Source organism: Trachemys scripta, chromosome 8 (genome assembly GCF_013100865.1).
Source record: "Trachemys scripta elegans isolate TJP31775 chromosome 8, CAS_Tse_1.0, whole genome shotgun sequence".
In the NCBI taxonomy this organism is placed as follows: domain Eukaryota; kingdom Metazoa; phylum Chordata; order Testudines; family Emydidae; genus Trachemys; species Trachemys scripta.
The window spans coordinates 74,753,481-74,775,292 of NC_048305.1; the positions used below are offsets into that span (position 1 = coordinate 74,753,481).

General features: G+C 43.3%; 1 protein-coding gene across 5 annotated transcripts in view; it reads right to left on the bottom strand.

Annotated features, from left to right (window-relative positions):
• LOC117881252 (very-long-chain enoyl-CoA reductase-like) overlaps window positions 1-21,812 on the bottom strand; it is a 66,001-nt gene that overhangs the window by 24,053 nt on the left and 20,136 nt on the right. For 4 of the 5 annotated variants that reach the window (XM_034778247.1, XM_034778249.1, XM_034778250.1 and 1 more), the window contains exons 2-7: window positions 7,846-7,896; window positions 7,223-7,274; window positions 6,804-6,848; window positions 4,400-4,503; window positions 2,023-2,138; window positions 1,800-1,905 (exon numbers count right to left, since the gene is read on the bottom strand). In XM_034778247.1, coding sequence (XP_034634138.1) covers window positions 1,800-1,905; window positions 2,023-2,138; window positions 4,400-4,503; window positions 6,804-6,848; window positions 7,223-7,274; window positions 7,846-7,896 — 474 coding nt within the window. The remainder of the gene's footprint in view (window positions 1-1,799; window positions 1,906-2,022; window positions 2,139-4,399; window positions 4,504-6,803; window positions 6,849-7,222; window positions 7,275-7,845; window positions 7,897-21,812) is intronic. The other variant, XM_034778251.1, reaches the window with a different exon arrangement.

Genomic DNA, 21,812 nt, shown 5'->3' on the forward strand with positions numbered 1-21,812 from the left:
AGACAGTCTCTTCCCATTCTGTATGTGTGAAACTGATTGTTCCTTCCTAAGTGGAACACTTTGCACTTGTCTTTATTAAACTTCATCCTGTTTACCTCAGACCATTTCTCCAATTTGTCCAGATCATTTTGAATTATGACCCTATCCTCCAAAGCAATTGCAATCCCTCCCAGTTTGGTATCGTCTGCAAACTTAATAAGCGTACTTTCTATGCCAATATCGAAGTAGTTGATAAAGATATTGAACAGAGCTGGTCCCAAAACAGACCCCTGCAGATCCCCACTTGTTATACCTTTCCAGCAGGATTGGGAACCATTAATAACAACTCTCTGAGTACGGTTATCCAGCCAGTTATGCACCCACCTTATAGTAGCCCCATCTAAGTTGTATTTGCCTAGTTTATTGATAAGAATATCATGCGAGACCGTATCAAATGCTTTACTAAAGTCTAGGTATACCACATCCACCGCTTCTCCCTTATCCACAAGACTCGTTATCCTAGGGAGACACAGTTATGTATGAACTTGAGGTTGAAGACAAGTATCGTGAACTTGATGTAGTGGAGAAGGGGAAGTGATTCAATGGACCTGGTCAGAATGACTGACAAAGATAAGAATTTTAGCAGCTGTATTTTGTTTGGACTGGAGTGGTGCAATAGGGGTGTCAGACACCAGTGACAAGTGATGATTTAATGCACAGTATGAATTCACTTTAAAGGTACAGTTGTCCTGCTTTCAAACATCTAATGTTATTAATGTAAAATAGCTACCACTTGTCCAGACTAGACATTTCGAAGTGAGCTGCTAGCCTGATAGAAACCTGTGCACATCTCTGCTTAGGAAAGCAATGAAAATAAATCTGTGCAAAAAAAATTCACTGTGACTTCCAGTGCCCCGCTCATGCTACTAGCTGAATATTTAGGACCCTTTTCCTACTTAGGAAGCACAAAGCTAATGCTAATCAGCTGCAGGGAGTCAGATGATCAAAAGGGTAATAACAAAGATAGGACTATTGGTAGGGTGTAAAAATGAAACTAGAGCCTTCTCGTTCCCAGGTGAGACTACCACTCCCTTAAGATGCAGATGTATTTTAAAGGAATAAACACAAAATATTAAATACCGTAAAACCGGGCTATTAGGATATGACAATCTGCTATCCTCCAGATTCTATATAACATTGTTTTAAAATACAGTATTCGCTGCCTCATTTTTTTTAAATATCTGTAGTTTCTGCACAGCCATGCAGTCTATCATACCACTGTGCGGGCAGACAGGCAGCCAACAGAGGGAGTACAGGTGATCCTCTGCTCCCAGAACAGAGTTGTTGCTAGGTTGTGCTCATGACAGGAAGGAAATATAGAACAACCATGGTGCTTTATGCTACACAAGAAGCAAAGGCAAATTTATAATTGTCAAGGAGAGAAATGATTCTATGAATCTATTACAAAAAACAGATTAAAAATATTTTGAAAACCTCTAGTTATATTAGACTGTGCCCCCTTAAAATATAACAGTGCTTCTGAAATCCTCACACCCAAGAGAGCTAGCGGGCTAAAAACGGAATGAATACTGAAGGTATTAAATCTTGAAAGAGCAATGGGGAAACTGTGACAGGAATTATAATGGCAGGGTGGTATATAGGTTATTGTGAGATCTTGTAAAAGAATTACAGCTTTACATAATCAGAGCTGCTGTGCATTACCACAAAAGCCACACCAAAACACTGTGCTAATGAAGCAGTGCAGAAAGGGGCCAGATTGTATTTACTAGAGGGCTGTGGGTAGATTTGTCACAATTTACCTTAATAATACTCCTCAGTGGCATAGTCCCATGGGAGAACCGATGAACAAATATTGTTTCAATCAACCTTTTGATGTAGTGGAAAGAATGGCAGATACATGCCAAGCTAGAAATAGCAAGACAAAAGCATTTAGGAATGCTACAGAAACAAGTGTGGCAAGAAATTTGGAATAAAAATATGATGCTTACAAAAATATTGCTTGAGGCTCATAACAGAACTTACTTAACCACTGGATGTGGGCTTGATGTAAGCTTGTCATCCAGGCCATAGACAAAAGGCATGCGAAAATAAAACAGAAAATAGATGAACAATGGACCTGCATATTCTGTCAAAAATACCTGCCAAAAAAAAAAAAAAAAAAAAAGAGAGAGAGAGAGAGAGAGAGAGAATAATTAGACTGAGCAGATCAGTGGCAGTGCTTTGTTTGTTTGTTTTCTTTTTGTGATTAGTAAATTCCTCCACCAACCCAGAATGGAGGTGTGGTTTTGTTTTGTTTGTTTGTTTTTTTGCCATGACAACATTTGGAATTATAGGCTGAGATTGTTAGAAACGCATACATATAATGTGCACTTGCATTTGCAGTAACTGCATACAACTTCAGTAATTCCATGCACAGGTGACAAGTTATGTGCAATTAACATGGGAGCACATACAGTTGTGATAAATGTGCATGCAAATTATATTTATATAACGTTAGCCTTTATTTTTCATCTTGGCATACTATAAAACTACTTTTTAAATATAGCTTTAAAAGAATGCTAGCAAAGAATTTCTCCAAAAAAAGGGTGGAGGGCTAGAAACTAGTTTCTAATGAGTGAATTTGGTTTAAAATAGAAATACTTCATATGAGCATCACTTTAATTTGACCTCAATTTTTAAAATTACTTTTGCTTCCATAACTAATTAAAGTAGCCTCATGTCTGAATTATGGAGAAATAAGGGAAATGTACTGTACTTAGGTAACAAAAAATCATCACTTTTTTCTGATATACTTAGAGCTACTCATATGTCCAGAAAAGTTGTTGAGGGAGGTATTACTGATATTACATGATATGGATATCATCATTACAATTGATGTAATTGCATCAGCACTCATCCTGGCAAAGGTTAAATTGACCGTAGATGGGAAGATATTGTTTTTTTAAACTTGCTGAAGCTAAAGCTTTTCTTAGGTTATGTCTGAATAAGATTAATGAAGGGCAGGGTGAGGAGCGTCTAGATGGTCCATGGGACAATCATATGGCAGGGTATATGCTTCGATTTACATTATAATGTTTGATATGCTGTGGTATTTCACTGTACATTGATACGAAACCATCTTGATCTTATTACCTGCTCATATTGTAATTATTTGTTCTGATCATCTTACTGCATTTAGGATTACTTGGTAGGAGTCTTTTTCTAATATGGGCTCCAGTGTGATGATCTGAGGATTTATATTCAATTAAAAGTGATTTAAAATTATAGGGGGGTTTATTACTTTTGTCTTTACTATTTGTCATTAATAAGATTATATTAATTATTGTAATTAAAAATGATATGTTTTCAAATTCCTGTCTAACTTTACCTTCATGCTGTGACATTTAAATTAAAACTAAAGGACAATATGTGTATTGTGGAATTGCAGAAGGGTTTGTGCAGGGACAGTTGCCCAACTAATTTCAAAGCCACCATTTCTCTTACCACCTAGTCAATGCTATAGGCTAACGCTGCCATGATGGAACTTTTCTTTGAATTAAGAGGGCAGAACATTTGATGTTTTCAATTTCTGTTAATGTTAGAGCTGAATGAATAACTGATTTTTCAGTTTTGTGGCTGTACCAAAAAATATGAAAAAATATTCGGGTAGTTTCAAACCAAAATTGATTTTTTGTGGTGGTCTTTCTTGACAAAATGAAAAACTAAAAAGAAAAAGAAATGTGTTTGGGTCAAATGAAACATTGTGAATATCTATTTGAAGTGATACTTGGTTTCTAAATGAAATGTTGATTCAAAACACAAAGTTGAAATGGTTCATTATGATAGTTTCAAAGCAAACTTTTGAGTTTCAAAATTTTTGTTTTCAGTGTTTATTCTGCCAAAACTATTCACCAAAATCAATCTGAATTCATGCTGCTACTGAAATGACCAGCTGTCATTAGTGTCCCAGAACCTGAACTGCAAACATGCATGTGAGTAATTTTACTCTCATGAGTAGACCCATCGAAGTCAATGAAATTGACTGACATGAGTAAAGTCACTCATATGTATTTGCAGGATTGATCTCCAGGACAACAAGATGAGCCTGATCTCTGACAGCCCAAGGAACAGAAGTTACATAGTCACTTAGTTCCACAGTGCCAGGCTACCATGTTGCAAGGCAATCACTGCTGCTTTTCCACGGGGTGCACGGCCAGGATTGCATGATGTACTTTTATTGGGTTCTCTGGTTAAATGCTTCTTAAGATTAGAGTCACTGAAAATGAAGCTCCACTGTCTATATCTGCTGTCAGACCAGGCAGCGCATGGACATTCTAAATAAATGCAGAGAGAAAGCGATGCAAGAATTAATTAAGGAGAAGCATTAATTAAAATGTCTCAGGCTTGCAGCATAGCTCACCATAGTCCATCCTATTTGTGGCCCTAAATCTTTAAAATATAGTGTAGCGGTTGTGCCAACTGGGAGATGCTGCAGGATTTCCTCATCTCTCAAGGATTTTCCTTCTGAGAAGAAGAAGTAGTTATACACATCACAGTGAAATTAAAGTAAACTCTGGTGACATATTAATCCTAAAGAAATCTTTTAGTCTGTTTAGACCAATCTGTGGGATCCTTTGGCCTGACATATGTTTTACCAGAATCTTAGGTAAGAGGGTGCCATTTGATAAAACAAATTCAGAGTGCTTCTGTTTCCTTATATTTGAATACAAAACTATAGGAAAAAAATATAGGAGTGAATTTTCTGTGCACCCACGGAAAACCACTGAAACCAACACACCATGAATTAAATCCTCATCCCCTGCTCTGCAGTAGCCATTATAGTCATTCCACTGCTGCTGCAGAAAATGGGTAGACACTAATGGGGGTGTGTCACTGCTCTCTCTATAGGGACAGAGAATTTATATAGATCATGGACCCACTAACCAGACCCCTTCTCATTCCTCATAGAATCATAGAATATCAGGGTTGGAAGGGATCTCAGGAGGTCATCTAGTCCAACCCTGCTCAAAGCAGGACCAATTCCCAACTAAATCATCCCAGCCAGAGCTTTGTCAAGCCTCACCTTAAAAACCTCTAAGGAAGAAGATTTCACCACCTCCCTCGGTAACCCATTCCAGTGCTTCACCACCCTCCTAGTGAAAAAGTTTTTCCTAATATCCAACCTAAACCTCCCCTGCTGCAACTTGAGACCATTACTCCTTGTTCTGTCATCTGCTACCACTGAGAACAGTCTAGATCCATCCTCTTTGGAACCCCCTTTCAGGTAGTTGAAAGCAGCTATCAAATCCTCCTTCATTCTTCTCTGCCACAGACTAAATAATCCCAGTTCCCTCACCTTCTCCTCATGTGCTCCAGCCCCCTAATCATTTTTGTTGCCCTCCGCTGGTCTCTTTCCAATATTTCCACATCCTTCTTGTAGTGTAGGGCCAAAAACTGGACACAGTACTCCAGATGAGGCCTCATCAATGTCAAATAGAGGGGAATGATCACGTCCCTTGATCTGCTGGCAATGCTCCTACTTATACAGCCCAAAATGCTGTTAGCCGCCTTGGCAACAAGGGCACACTGTTGACTCATATCCAGCTTCTCGTCCACTGTAACCCCTAGGTCCTTTTCTGCAGAACTGCTGCCTGCTCATCTCCATGAACTCCTTCATGGAAGGAAGCCATGGCATTCAAGAGGTTGGAGTGTGCCCCTACATGATCTCCTTGGGGCCTTCCACTTCAGTCCGATGGATATGTGATGGTTCCACATGGTTTTGGTCCTAAGCAAGGGGTATGGAGCAGAACAGGATCTCTCCCTCTCTGCATAGTAAAATGCAATTTATATTCAACTCTTTTTCACACTCTTTTGTTTAACTGACATCTTTCCATTCCGGAGGTTTGGCCTATCAGACACATGCCTGCTTTGGGCTAGTGGCAGTGGCACCCAAGTTCCTGCATTTAGGGGAATCCCCATAGTTCCAGCTGTCACCCAGTGACAAGTTTCCCAGCATAAGCCACTGGATAGGGCCTGATAACATAAATACTTGTGGAAGGAAACAAGCTGCTCAAGCACATATTTTCCCATGGAAGGATCCCAAAAAAATGTGTTAATCTTTACTAGCATAATCATTTAAAGGGATCGTGTAAATAACTGTATGCTTAATAGCAGAAAAAGAAGGTGCTACATTTTATTTGAATAACTATGGAGAATTAACATGTTTTTTCAGTTACGCTTTCCCTTGTGCACCAATGCCATGCAACAAGAGTTTTCTACCAGAAATACCTGTGATTAAATTAACAGAATCAGCCACTTGGCACCAGCTAAATCTATAGATCCTATATTCCCATTAATTCATTTTGCATTAGCTTATCACATAAGAAAACTGTAATGTCCAACTGAGATAAAAAGAAGTTAATGTGAATTAATAGCACTAGCACATAACCCTTCAGACTTTTCACAGATGAGCATCACTTTGGGGTCCATCTCATTGCAGTTAGCTGCAGGTAATATATAGATTACATGCTGTTTCCATTGAAGGACAAGTACTCAACAGTTGAAAACTAATTAAAACAATGTGCAAACTCCCAAGTTAACTAAACAGTGGGTATTGATACCAGACCCATGTATGGGATTCTGAGCAATAATGTTCAAAGAATTCAGTTTGTGGTGGGCTCATTTTTGTAAAGTCATAATGTTAACTAGTTCAGCAAAACTCCCACTTATAGCAGATAATACCAGCAGAGAGGGCAGGATGTGGCACCCCTCTATGCAAGCACTGTGTTCATAGCCTTATTACTCTAGACCTGAATGGTACTTACTGGGGTCAAGTCTTATTGACTGCCTTGCTGGATACCACTGGGGATCTACAAGACAAATTAGGAAACATAAAATTATCCATAGTATTTGCTTTTGGATTATCCACTGTTATAATGACTGCAACTGAATGAGAGAGGCTTTCGGTTGGAGATTTTTATGACTTCTTCTTTTATTGTTTATTTTAAAAATCAACAAAAAGTTACAGATCAAAGCACAGATTTGCATAAATTAGGAGATGACAGCTAATGAAAAATGATTTTAAATCTCAGCTACATTAGTGGTCAGTTGCTGATTACTTGCGTTAATGTGTGTATATCATATGCTCCATCAAACTATATAATTTTAAATTAAATAATTATGTACTGGATATTCTGATGTGATTTGTACCCTTAGTAAGTTTCTTTGAAAATATTATACTTACATGATTTATGGAACATCAATCTGATGTCACTAATCGTGGCATGTGGTTCCACCTAGGCAACAAAAATACTGTTCATGTAAGACATTTGTATTGGAAAATGATCAGTAGATTCAAAAAATGTGCAGGTGGAAATGTGATTTTTCAAGTTGACAGCATTCCTTTAACTTTCCAAAACATGGCCAAAAAATTCTATGTCTAGTATGGACAGCTCAAGCCACTGGTAATAGGAAAAGGGAGCATTTAATCTCTAGCTCATATTGCGAATCCATCCATGTTAATAATGACCAAAGTTATTACAACATGATGATAGTTTGGTGGCTTATGTGAAATCTCTCCAGGGTCACATCACAACTGGTACTAACTGGCACCCTTGTTGGCCCCCTCAGCTGAGAGGTTGAATGCGAATGAAGATGGAAGTGCTCCCTGCGCTCTGGTCCTTCCAGAAGAGGGTTGAGGGATTTTGAAAGGTGGCGTGAGCAAGTTTGCCCTGCCGCTGCCTAGGCTGTTGTCTCCAGTGGAGGAGGAAGGGCTTTCTATCTCCTTTCACAAGCACTCCATTTACTTAAAGAAAATTAAAAACTTCTAAATACTGTCTCTGCCATTTTAACAATATTATCATTTACCTTATCCAGAAAGCACAGCTGTTGCTTTGTCTTCCAATCGAGGATTTCCACCTGATAGAGAACAAAATGACAACTCTAATTGTTTGCTAGCTGATTAATCTCTCAGCTCTTGGGGCATTCTTTAGAAATATGATCATTGCAAAGGATGAAGCACCACCTTTTTCCAGTCTACTGACTGTGCTAGTATAACTATTTCTGATATAACCAAGAGGCAGCTTTCATCAGGACCAACTGCAGGTCTTTAAATCTCTAAGTGCAGCTGTACTCTGGAGAAATAGCACTTCCTACCAAACAGATCTTCTCCCTGTGTGCAGTCAGAGCCAAAGTGCTTACTGTGTTGACCAAAATAGGTTTTTGTTTCGTTTTGTTTTGTTTTACATTTGTGACGTTCCCCCCTGGTGTTATCTGGGCTGGTGATCTGCTAGGTCTTTCCAATCCTTGACTCTGGGAGCCAGCCTTACCCTGCTCTGCTGTAGAACCCCCACTCCTGGGCTGTTCACACACAGCCTCTGGCATGTAAGCTGCTCCTTTGATTGTGCAACCGAATGACACTAGCCAGTATCTCCGGTCCCAAACACAAGCCTAGGAACCTTAGTCTTGCAGTGTCCAGTTATGCCCGTTGGATGCTGCAAGCTTATATGAGTTCGTCAATTTAACAAAGAAATTGATATGTACCAGGCTTGTTATCCCAAGGGGAGTCTCTGACATGCTTCAAACCAAACTCACTGCTTCAGGTAGAACAAACAAACAGATTTATTAACTATAAAGATAGATTTTAAGTGATTATAAGTCAAAAAGTAAATCAGATTTGGTCAAATGAAATAAAAGCAACACACATTCTAAGCTGATCTTAACACTTTCAATGCCCTTACAAACTTAGATGCTTCTCACCACAGGCTGGCTGGTTGCCCTTCAGCCAGGCTCTCCCCTATGATCAGCGCTTCAGTCACTTGGTGTGGTGTGTGTAGATGTAGGTGGAAGAGAGAGAAAGAGCACGGCAAACGTCTCTCCCTTTTATCATGTTCTTTCTTCCCTCTTGGCTTCGCCCCTCCACCCCCTTCAGAGTCAGGTGAGCATTACCTCATCACAGACCCAAACTGACCAAAGGAAGGGGGGTGACTCACTCGAGTCGAACAGATCCTTTTGTTGTTGCCTAGGCCAGTGTCCTTTGTTCCTGTGAGGCTAGGCTGGGTTTGTCCCATACATACCTTGATGAGGTGTGAACTACCCCTCTGCTCTTAGAGAGTTTTTGCCTGGGCTTACTTTAAGCCACGAGGATACATTTTCAGCCTCATAAGTATATACACCTCTACCCTAATATAACGTGACCCGATATAACACGAATTCAGATAGAACGCGGTAAAGCAGTGCTCCGGGGGGGGGGGAGTGGGCTGCGCACTCCAGTGGATCAAAGCAAGTTCGACATAACGCGGTTTCACCTATAACACGGTATGATTTTTTGGCTCCCGAGGACAGCGTTATATCAAGTTAGAGGTGTACATGAAATTATAATCTATAACCTTACTATAACAACAGTTACTATAACATCACTATAACAACCATGCTCAGTGCATTATGAGCCTTCCAAAGACACCCGACATGACAAACTTTGCATTAGATACCACACAATCATATTATAAGGATGAACATGGTGTTGTAGGGTGTTCCCACGAGGTACAGAATGTCACAACACTTTTTAGTACAATAGAGACAACATAGCTATGGGATAGCAAGCTAGATTTCCATCAAGTTTCACAGGTGTAACTGAGGGAAGAATTTGTCCTGCCAAAGCTTTATTACTGTTGCAAAAGTCAGACACAGCTTGGCATAGACAGAAAAATCATAATTTTTACTTGTAAATAGAGCACATTGATCTATAAGTCATTGAGTGATAATAAACATAGAATTCCTCAATGCCACAAAGTCACTTTCAGAGTATAACTACACTTTAGGTCAAAAGAAACATACCTATTACTATAGAACTCATTTACAATGGTACACTTGGAAATTGTTTAACTAAAATAAGCTAACATGTCTAGCAGAAACCAACATAGATCTTGCGCTGTAATAGATCTCTTCATGTACAAATACAGATGTACTATTGCTTACCTGGGCAATATCAAAGCATTTAAATATCACTATTTATTTCATTTAATTCTGATGTTAAACATATACCCGACTTCTTTAATCTCTGATAAATTAGCTTGCTGATGGCCTCTTAGTATCTCTGATTTCTTAGACACCTCTTTGCTGTTCACTGAATGCTATTGTAATACACCTCTACCCCAATATAACGTGACTCGATATAACACGAATTCAGATATAACGCAGTAAAGCAGTGCTCCGGGAAGATGGGGCTGCACACTCCAGCAGATCAAAGCAAGTTCGATATAATGCGGTTTCACCTATAACGCGGTAAGATTTTTTTGGCTCCCGAGGACAGCGTTATATCGGGGTAGAGGTGTACATTCAACCTTTAAAATTCCATATGTGACACACCCAACATTAATATCTGTTTCTTTTAAAGATGTCATGTCAGTCCTGAAAATAACATAGGGCTCAAACTTCCATGGTAGTTTCCATGGAGTAATTCCAGGTGAATAGTCCTGTGAGCAGAACCCTCAAGTGAATAAAGATTTGTAGGCTCAGACGCCAAAGTTAAGTTTACCCATTATATCACATGCAATTTCAGCACATTTTGTCCTTATGGAAAAATGCTATAGAACTTACAGATGTTAAACCAGCAGGGTTCTACAAAAGTTAGTTTAAACCACATATAGCATTTTTCAGAGAATGATGTCCTTTCTGCATCATTTTTAACCAAGCTATAACATTTAACAGAAAATTAGATCCATGATGTAAAACTTCCGGGGCTTGGTTTAAAAAATTCTATAGAAAATATAGAATTCTCTGATAAATTCTAAAGGATAAAAATAGAAGTATAGAATCCATGAACCCCTAGGCAGCTGTGACAATGCTATATGGGCATACTCTTGCCTCTGGGTAGTTATTAATGCAGGTGATCCCATCATGAAAAGTATATGTTCTTTTCCCATTTTCTACCAGCCTCATGTGAGGGAATGTGTATGGAAAGGAGGATAGGAAAAGAGAATACTTTAAACAGTGTTTCCCAAACAATGGGTCCCAACTCACCAATGGGTTGTGAGAAGGTGCTAGATGGATTGCCATGTCCAGGGCTGTACTAACCCATCGCTGGGCCCTGGACTAGGCAAACCTGGTGCCCTGAGGGGAGATGGAAGGTGAATCTGTCCCACACTCACCTTGCAGCAGTGATTCCTGTCCCGTGGAGCTGGGCTTGGCTCCCTGCTCCAGGCATTGCAACCTGGCACAGGGGTTTCAGTGAGGGGCAGCCGGGTCAAACATGAGCCAAACAGGTCACAACACCTGGAGCAGAGCGTTTGGAAAAGACTGCAAGTTTGGGGGATGTGGGGGAAGAGAGGAGCAGTCTCCAGGGATTTCAAAGCCCAGTTTCATTAGAGCAGCCTTTTTTCCCCCTCAGTTTGTTCTCATTGACCCACTTTATAATGGAACTCCTCTCACATACCAAATGACTGGAACTTTTTCATTACTTAGTACTGGAGGGTTTTTAAATAAACATCTAATTTTAATTGTTTGGTATTAACTAACCAAGAGAGGAGATTAATATTAGACCCTCAATATGATATTAACTGAACACAGAAGTCAATACCTTTATAATAAGAGTGTTCTGAAGTGATGAGATAGCTTATTTAATGCATTGTATTTTCTGCTCTCTCTTCTCTTGCCCTAAATAATCCTCTCTTTTTCTACTTGTGCACCAACTGAAGCACTTGAGCTGCAGCCAGAAGTACCAGGTAAATGAGTCTCTTTGCATCGGATACGAATGCTGCAGCACACTGAGACTCATCTTCGAATGGGGCTCCCCTTTCAAGGTGGCCAGAAGAGGGGGTGCCATTGGGGTTTGTGCCCTTTTGCTTCTTTAGGTCTCAAAGGTTACTGGGATTTTAAGTGTTTTCCCTCTTTTTATTTTACCTTAGGAATATCGGGAATGCCAAGCTTTGTTGCCTCTGTTTGGATGGAGGTCTCTCTCCTTGGAGAACCAGAGAAGAGAAGTCTGCTCCCAATGGAAAAAATGGTAGCGGGGCAGACTCCTAAACCACTATGAGTGAGATTCACAGCCCAGGGGAGGGGGGACTATGGGAGCTCTACACCACCTTTACACCCTCCCAATCCTCATCTGCTCCAGGGGCTGGCAAGGCGACTGACATAATTTAGAAAGCCCTGGGTCCATGCATATGTTATTTAGCAGCCTCCCCCAGCTGCCTTACAGGTGCCAGTAATGCCCAGAAACTCCACAGTGCTTAATGTTGTGGCCCCACCCCTACTTATCCCTCCTGCAAAGGCATATCCTATGCGAGGGCTTGTAAGAGAGTCCTCCAGAGGTAGCTGCAATATCTGCACTGGAGGAAGCCTCTCCAGACTGGACAGAGGGCATGCAGGGCTCCTTTGGCCCACACCAGCCCTCTTACACAGTGTGAAGGGCTGGAGGGCAGTGAAGATCTCCCTCTCTTTCTCTGGTATCCAGCTGTGCTGAGGCCATCACATCACCCTTGGACTTTAAGATGTCTCAACCACTTTTAGCCTCAAGACAAAACTAAATATTAGAACAAAATCACCCTTTCCCTTTTCAGAAACACAGGGATGAAAAGGACCCAGATTTAAAGTCCATTCAAATGCATGGGCGTGGGGCAGATTTGAAAGGACAGAGTGAAAACATGTTAATTATTTTGCCTTCCAATTACAGTGCTCTTAACAAAACTGTTTCCCCAGCTGTGTCTGAGCATTCCTATAATGCCCAAAAGACACAGAAAAGCCCAGTGCTGGCTTTACCATGAGGCGAACTGAGGTGACCGCCTGAGGTGCCAGACTGTGGGAGGGGGTGCCACTAGGACCTTGAGTGAAGAAAATTGTGTCTGCTGATGGTGCATATGTATTCTCTCTGCTCTAGATGCACAGAGATGGTGGAGTGCTGTGCTGGAGGAAGGAGGGCACAAGAGACATAACAGTCAGACAGGAGAAAAGGTGAGAGGGAATAACAGAAAGCAGCAGGAAGAGAGAGGAGGAGGAGCCTCTTATGTACATCTCTAGCACCCCCAGGAGCCTGGACTGATTAACACCAGCTTCTAGGGAGTTTTCTGTTTCCTGCAGATTCCCTGAACCCACTTGAGGAGAACAGGCAGTCAACTGAAGTAGTAGGAGCCAGTTAAGCTCTTAAGACGCTGATATCTTCCCTCACTCAGGCCCTGCTACCAGCCTGCTTATTTGTCCCCTTCAATTGAGTGTTGAGAGCCATTATAGGTGGCACAGAACAGCAGTCATGAGTGAAAGAAGAAAACGCCCCTCTGGGGCAGCATTCAGAAAAAGAAAGAAAGCAAAGGAAGCTTTTCTATCTAAGCAGGAAGGAGCTCTCCTGAGATACATAGACACAAATGTTCACGCTGAGCTTTCAACACAGCCTTGTCGCTAAAAGCTGCGTGGTGTAGACAGGCCCTTAGTAATGCTTTAAGAAAAAGAGCAGAGTACTTACAGATGTCAGTGAGATGGGGGTGCCTGCTTCTTAAGCAGAGTCTATCTATTGTTGCACTTTGAGGACCCCCTGTGCAATCTCTCAGGACGCAGTTTGAGAACCACTGGTCTACACTGATAGCTAAAGCATGTTCAGCATCAAGTGAGTTTACGTGATTATTTGCCACAGTGCTCAGACCACTTGCCTAATGGTCTGCTCCTGTAACCCTTACTAGAGTGATTAGTTCTTTTAGATTGTAGGCTCTTGGTGCCAGGGACTTGGATTTTCTATATGTTTGTGTAGCACCTAGCAGAATGGGGCATGGTCCTGACTGGCTGCTCAGCACTAGTGCAATGTAAATGTTAATAATCATAGTTACAATGATTTAATAGATTGCTAGATTTTAAGACCAGAATGGACCATTATGATCATCTAGTGCTAATCTGACCTCCAGCATTACGCAGGCTATAGAATTTCACTCAGTAAATGGGACTTGGTGTCTGAGTAAGGGCTTGTCTAAACTAGAAAATTAGATCAACCCAGCTACATGGCTGAAAGAATTCTTCCCTCTACTAGCTATTGCCTCTCAGAAAGATAGATTTACTACAGTGACAGGAGAACCACTGCTGTTGTTACAGTAAGTGTCTACATGGAAGTGCTACAGTAGCACATTTGTAGTGCTGCAGCTGTGCTGCTGTAGAGAGTAAAGTGTAGACCAGGGATCGGCAACCTTTGGCACGCTGCTCACCCTGGCGGGCCGGGCTGGTTTGTTTACCTGCTGCGTCCGCAGGTTCGGCCAATCGCAGCTCCCACTTTATGTTTACTAATTGTGTAATTGGCTGCGGTTTGCCACTCCAGGCCAATGGGGGCTGCAGGAAGCGGCGGCCAGCACATCTGTTGGCCCGCACCCTGGTGCTTACCCTGGTGAGCCGCATGCCAAAGGTTGCCGATCCCTGGTGTAGACATAGCCAACGGATAGTAGGTGCCTAGTAATCTCAGGCTGTATCTACACTACAGAGCTTATGTTGGCACAGCCTCCTAGTATAGGTGCATCATACACCGGCAGAGGGAGTTTTTCTGTCACTATAAGAACGCCACCTCGCCCAACAATATTAGCTGTGTCTACACTGGACCTTTTGTTGGCATAGCTATGTCACTAAAGGGTGTGGCTTTTTCACATCCCTGTCCAACACAGCTGTGCTAGTATTTTAAATATAGACCAGGCTTTGCATCCCTCCCAAGACTGTAATTCAGAATGACTAATGTTTTTTACAGGGGCTTCCTCTGCAGTATTAGAGAGATCCTTTAAAAAATATTTCTAAGGGCCATTATCCAATGCCCCAAAGTTATGTTCTATACAGAAGCTATAATCAATGGGAATATTTGTGGGAGAGGTATATATTTCTTTCAATTAAATAAGTTGTTGGGTGGACTGTAAATGCTCCCTGCCATGTCTGCATCCCAAACTTTGCAGCATTGTGATTGTGCATGGGGAACAGAAATTGAAACTAACAACAAAAAAGGAATCTGCTCGGTTTCACCGTCCATGAGCAAAATCCAAGGAATAATCTAGCAGCACCAACAGAGAAAGTGTATTAGACTTTTAAACATTTCAGTTTTGTTAATAAAAAAGGTATGTACATTCATTTTTTAGGATATACCGTTTTAATGATTGTGTCCCTTTAATTAGAGACTTTATATTTTGTTTAGAACTTACAGTTTAGAGCTGTATCAAATGCCCAAGTCTCAACTGGTCTTCAAAAATTATGTGATAAAATGATCATGTCATCACATCCTAGAAATTATATTTGTTGACATTTTTATTTGGAACAGCCTCACCAAGTTTCAGTTTATCCTGCTGGGTACTAACACAAGCAAATACTGTATTGATTTTTTTAAAATCACTCAGCTTAAAAAAAAAAAAAAAAAAAAAAGCTTATTTTTTTGTCTAGGAAAAAATATCCCTGAATGATAAAAGGCAACCCAAAATAAAGTAATGCTGCCTGTTCTGTTAAACTGCTTACGTAAGTGAGGCTCCTTAGATTTAGCTAGGGCCATGACATGATTTGTTCTTAGGTTCAATCACTTAATTTTTTTTCCTTGGTTATCAAATTTCTCTCTCCAAGCAGTTCCTTTATTTCAGTTGAAGTAATTATCTCCCCCTTCCCTTGAGATTTCTCAGTCATAGTAAGATATTCTGAGAAAAGCAGGTGAATCTGCACTCAGGGGGCCTGATTTTGATTTCACACTGATGTGAATCAGGAACAACTCCACTGAAGTCAGTAGAGTTTGTCTTGCGGCTATCTGTGTGAGAAGAAAACCAAGACCTTTTAGACTGTTCTGCTTCTATCTCGCCTTCATAATGTACATAATGGAAAAAACAGATTGCAACATTAGGGCCAACTTCTGCCACCTTCCTCATACAGAGTAATAACTTGCTCTGTGAGTAGTTATATTGCAGGATATCCTGGCCCACTGAAGTCAATGCATAAGTCCTATTGACTTCAATGGGACCAAGATTTCATTCCTTGACTTCACTGGGAGTAAATCAAACTGTCAGTGTTTAACAGGACGGTGACGGGTTGGATCACAGAAACCCCCTTGGGAATTGCCACCTGATGTGCTGAGACTACCTCTGAGCCCGTTTTCCCAGGCAGCTTGGGACTTCAATGCCCTGCCTGGTTTGAGCCAGTCACGCTAGCTTGCTACAAACCCAGACCCAGGTCTGAACAACATCCCCCAAAAGCTACAGGCTTAACTGAAAACAGCTTAAGAAGTGTTCCTGTCTCCAACACTCAGATGCCCAGCTCCCAATGGGGTCCAAACCCCAAATAAATCCGTTTTACCCTGTATAAAACTTATATAGGATAAACTCATAAATTGTTCACCCTCTATAACACTGATAGAGATATATGCACAGCTGTTTGCCCCCACAGGTATTAATACTTATTCTGGGTTAATTAATAAGTAAAACGTGATTTTATTAAATACAAAAAGTAGGATTTAAGTGGTTCCAAGTAATAACAGACAGAACAAAGTGAATTACCAAGCAAAATAAAATAAAACACACAATTCTAAGCCTAATACAGTAAGAAAGTGATTACAGGGTGAAAATCTCACCCTCAGAGATGTTTCAATAAGCTTCTATTACAGAGTGGACGCCTTTCTAGTCTGGGCACAATCCTTTCCCTTGTACAGCCCTTGTTCCAGCTCAGGTGGTAGCTAGGGGATTTCTCATGACTGCCACCCCCTTTGTTCTGTTCCACCCCCTTATATATCTTTTGCACAAGGCGGGGATCCTTTGTCCCTCTCTGGGTTCCCACCCTCTTTCGAAATGGAAAAGCACCAGGTTAAAGATGGATTCCAGTTCAGGTGACATAATCACATGTCCCGGTAAGACTCCAAGCCCTCATTCTCCCAGCCTGACTCACAGGAAGGCCTGCAAGCAAACAGAGCCATCCACCGTCAATTGTCCTGGTTGATGGGAGCCATCAAGATTCCAAACCACCATTAATGGCCCACACTTTGCATAACTACAATAGGAACTCAGAGTTATATTTCATATTTCTAGTTTCAGATACAAGAGTGGTACATTTATACAAATAGGATGACCACACTCAGTAGATTATAAGCTTTGTAATGATACCTCATAAGAGACCTTCTGCCTGAAGCATATTCCAGTTACATTATATTCACATTCATTAGCATATTTTCATAAAATCATATAGAGTGAAACGTCACAAGGACAATATAGGAAAGGTCTGGAGCCCCTAATACCTTGGTGATCCTTTTGTCAATTATTTGTACGGATAAGTCTTCATTGACTTAAGGCCACAAGTTTCGATCTGATAATGAATGGCCTGCGTAGGAGGAGACGCCAAACTCCAAGATGTAGCTCTCACTGAGAAGGATGGAGTCGGGTGGAAGAATTTGCTCCCTCATGGAAATGGGAAAGAGTTTAGCCCACAAGACACAAGAATACCTCAATATGTGCCAGAGGTCTTATGTCTCCACAATGAATCCTAGCCCTCGCTAACCCCTTGACAGCACAATTCCAGCGCAACTATTCTGCCTTCTGAAAAATAACCCTCATGGGGCTTTCAGAAAGTGAACAGGGGCACCACACAAGCTAATGCTGACTCCAGGGCAGGCTCTAGGCACCAGCAAAGCAAGCAGTTGCTTGGGGTGGCAAATTTGCAGGGGCGCAAGAATCTAGCATGGGAGCTGAGAACCAACAGGGGGCCCTGGGAGCTGAAGTTCCTTGGTTAGTTCCCTGCCTATAGAGCCAGCACTGGTGCAGGGAAAGAACTACATTTCCCAGCATTCCCTTGGCCGCAATTAACAGGAAAGGGAGGGGGAAGGAGTGTGGAACTGAAACCTCATGCTGCAGCTTGCTGTGAATGGTAGGGACAAAGCCAGCTCTAGGTTTTATGCTGCCCCCACCCCAGCCCTGGACTCTCCCCTGCCCACACCGCCTGCCACCCCAGCTCTGGCCCTCACCTGCCGTCCCAGCCTTGGGCTCTCCCCCAAAGAAAGAATTGGATGGACTAAATGGACAGTGCGCCTCTCTATCTGAAGCCTAGCAAGGGAGGTACGTGGATCCCACTAGAATTTAAAATGAAAAGTAAGAGAGGGGAGGCTCTACTAGGATCTGGGCAGCTTTAGACACAGTACCAGGCACGTAGGAGGATTGATACTTCTGAGCCATGGAAGCAGAAATTGACTTTTCTTTTCCAGATTTAGCTAATATTCAGAAAGGGAATCTAGCACCTGCCTTCCAGATTTGAACACCCTCAAAATTCAGGAGTGCTCAAGCTCAATTTGGGCAGCTGTCACTTCATTTCTCCCAAATCAAATATACTGATCCACTGTAACTCGCTGTAGAAAAAGTAGAATAAATTGAGGAAGAAATGCTTCCCAGTGGTTATTAGGACTGGAATTGCTATTTTCAACAGCCATTGCTTTTTTTTTTTATTTCTAGTTTTATTTGTTTAAAAGGAGGACAGTAATATTGCATTGGCAAATTCCCCATAGAAACAAAGAATAATAAAGGCACCTCAACTTTTCCTCATTTATGTAGGACAGTCTTATAATATTTCAAGTATTCTTTTAGAGTGACTTAAAGGTCCTCCTTCTCCCGCTGCTGCATTTGGTGGTGTTTAGCAACCTATATCCACTCTACACACAGATAACATTGCAAGCAATTGCCAGCCTAATGCAAGGGGGTAGAGCAGAGGAGAAGAAAGTGGGGGAAGGGGGAAGAGGGAAGGTGTTGCTGGGGAGAGTTTGAGAGTTGGTGTTCATGGAACTGGCACCACACGCATGGTGTTGGTGTAGCCGGACCCAGGGCGCCATCCTGTAAGTACAATGGCAAGATCGCCAGTCTTGAAGAAGCCACGTGCTTTGCCAACATTCATGCCCAGGTTAACTCTGAGATCCACATCCTCAGCCCATGCATCAAGGGTGGGTTCTTTGCACAACACAGGGAAAATGCCACAGTACAGATGGGCCTGGCGTGCTGTCTGTCCATTACGAGTCACAGCAATGATGGGAGCACGTGGACGGAACCTGGACACCAGGTGAGCAGATCTTCCAGACTTGGTGAGGACGATAATAGCCCCACTGCAGCACTTGAGTCTTATAATATGCATCCAGATATCCTTCAATCACACAAGCTGAAAATTGTTCCACTTTACTGCAGTTCTGTAACCATATGGGAACCAATCCTGTCTGTGTTCTGTGCACATCCAAAATTCCTGCTGAATGACCCGCCCTGGGAGCGAGAGTTACCAGTGACCCAGGGCTGGGGTGGCAGGAGGGTGCAGTTGGGGGGGGGGGGGGAAAAAGGCCAGGGTGGGGGGGGGGGGGGGGGGGGGGGAGCCAAAAATTTTTTTGCTTGGGGCAGCAAAAAACCTAGAGCCGCCCTGGCTGACTCAGTGGGTATTTACTTGCATTGGCAATGTAGCCCTGTGGTACCCAGTCATGCTGAAAAGTCCCAGCATGCACTGGACTTCACTGTCTCCACTGATCACATTGGCATGTCTGGCTATGAGGGTAGGATAAGCCTGCTTTTATTCAATACTAAGGATAGCTCCAGTATTTTCAATATTGTTTCATATTCCATAACATACACACTACAGAAGATGCACTGACTTAGGATTCTGACATGTGGTGATCACATTCTGTACATACCCAACAACATTCAGGCAGAGAAGCAGGGCTGGCCTTAGGGGTGGGCCACCTGGGCAACTGCCCAGGGGCACCAGGGGGAAGGGGGAAGCTGTGCAGAGGTGTGCACTGCCAATGTAGAGTCGGAAACTGCTCCCAGGTGGGGTAGGGGGGAGGGGGCATTCAGATTTCTCCCTGCTTCCTCCGGAGGGAGGAACATGGGTGGGTGCGGTGACACACAGATACTGCTCCCCTGCAACGTTCCTCCATGCCCCCCAAGGGGCTGGGGGGGGGGGGCAAGGAGCAACACCACATGCTCTGTGCATCCAGGTCACTTTCCCCACCTGGTCTGTGCTGTGAGGCAGGCGGGAGGGCAAAGTGACCTGGAGGGGGGAAGCCCTGACTTCGCTCCTCGCTCCCCCTCCCCCCAAGGGTGCACAGAGCAGCAGCTTCAAAGGGGGAAAGTGAGCAGCAATTCCATCTGCTCCAGGTCAGTTTCCCCTCGTGTGTGCAGGCTGTGTGCAGGTGTTAGGGGCGCAAGAGTTAAAGGTGCAAGGGAGGTGGGGAGCCTGGAAGCCCACGGGGGGCCAGGGACACCAAAATACAAGTTTGTCCAGGATGCCATTTTTCCTAAGGCCAGCCCTGCAGAGAAGGTGTATGAAATAGAATTATCTCATACTCAGAGGGCCAAATGCTGTTCCCACTGAAGTCAACAGCCATTTTGTCCTTAACTTTAACAGAACCAGGACTTGGCCCTGAGGGAATAAATTTGTCCCCAAAGAGGCAGCAGCTACCTCTCTGAAATCAAAAGGTAATTATTATATATATCAGTACTGTGATTTGCAATGTATTAATTAAATGTCAGTGCTTCCATTACCTCCCTTTCTGTAGAACGTTGTGTGTATGGACGAGATAAAGTAATATCTTTTATGGGACCAACTTCTGTTGGTGAAAGAGACAAGCTTTCAAACTAACAGAACTGTTCTTCAGGTCTGACCTATGTGTGTCTATCAGGATATATCAATCCTCTGTATGCTGTAAGATATATGGGAAATAGCTGATTTATGGGAAACACCTTTTCTTTTTTTCCTAATGGCATCAGATCCGAGAACCTTGTCCTTACCTACTGACCAGGTATTTAGATATTGCTATTTTTAGTGTACTAGCTCAAGCCCCACTAGCACAGGCCTGTCTACCTGGGCAGGCCGGAAGTAGGGTTGCCAGGCGTCCAGTTTTCCTGGCAGCTCTGGTCAGCGGGGCTAAGGCAGGCTCCCTACCTGCCCAGGCTCTGCGCGGCTCCTGGAAGCAGCCAGCATTTCCCTCCGGCTCCTAGGTGGAGGTGCGGCCACGGGGGCTCTGTTTGCTGCTCCCGCTCCAAATTCCAGCTCTGCAGCCCCCATTGGCCAGGAACCACAGCCAATGGGAGCTTCAGGGTCAGCGTCTGCAGATGGGGGCAGCGCAAAGAGCCGCCGGGCCACGCCTCCACCGAGGAGCCGGGGGGAAATGCTGGCTGCTTCCGGGAGCCACCTGAGGTAAGTGCTGCCCGGAGTCCACACCCTGTACCCCGTCCCGTGCCCCCAACCCCCTTCCCCAGCCCTGAGCCCCTCCCGTACCCAAACTCCCTCCCAGAGCTTGCACCCCCCTCCCGCACTTCGAACCCCTCAGCCCCGGCCCCACACCAGAGCCCGCACCCCCAGCTGGAGCCCTCACCCTCCCGTCTGCCAACCCCCACCTGAGCCCAGAGACCACACCGCACCCTGAACCCCTCATTTCTGGCCCCACTCCAGAGCCCAAACCCCCAGCCCGGAGTCCGTACCCTCTCCCACACTCTATTCCGCTGCCCCAGCCCGGAGCCCCCTCCCACACTCCAAACCCCTCATTTCTGGACCCACCCTGGAGCTCTCACCCCCTTCCACACCCCAACCCCCTACTCAGCCCAGTGAAAATGAGCGAGGGTGGGGGAGGGCGAGCGACGGTGGGAGGAGGGATGGAGTGAGCGGCGGCGGGGCTTTAGAGAAGGGATGGGGAAGGGGCATGGCCTCGGGAAGGGGCGGAGCAGGGGTGTTCAGTTTTCTGCAATCCGAAAGTTGGCAACCCTAGCTGGGAGGCCTGTTCCCAACTACAGTGTAAAGATAATGTCTAAAATCTTTGGGGCTGAAGATGGCAGTAGAGGACTTTGAAGCCTCTAGGATTCTTGTTCTTTGTGATTTTCTGTTGCTAAGGAGCAGGATTA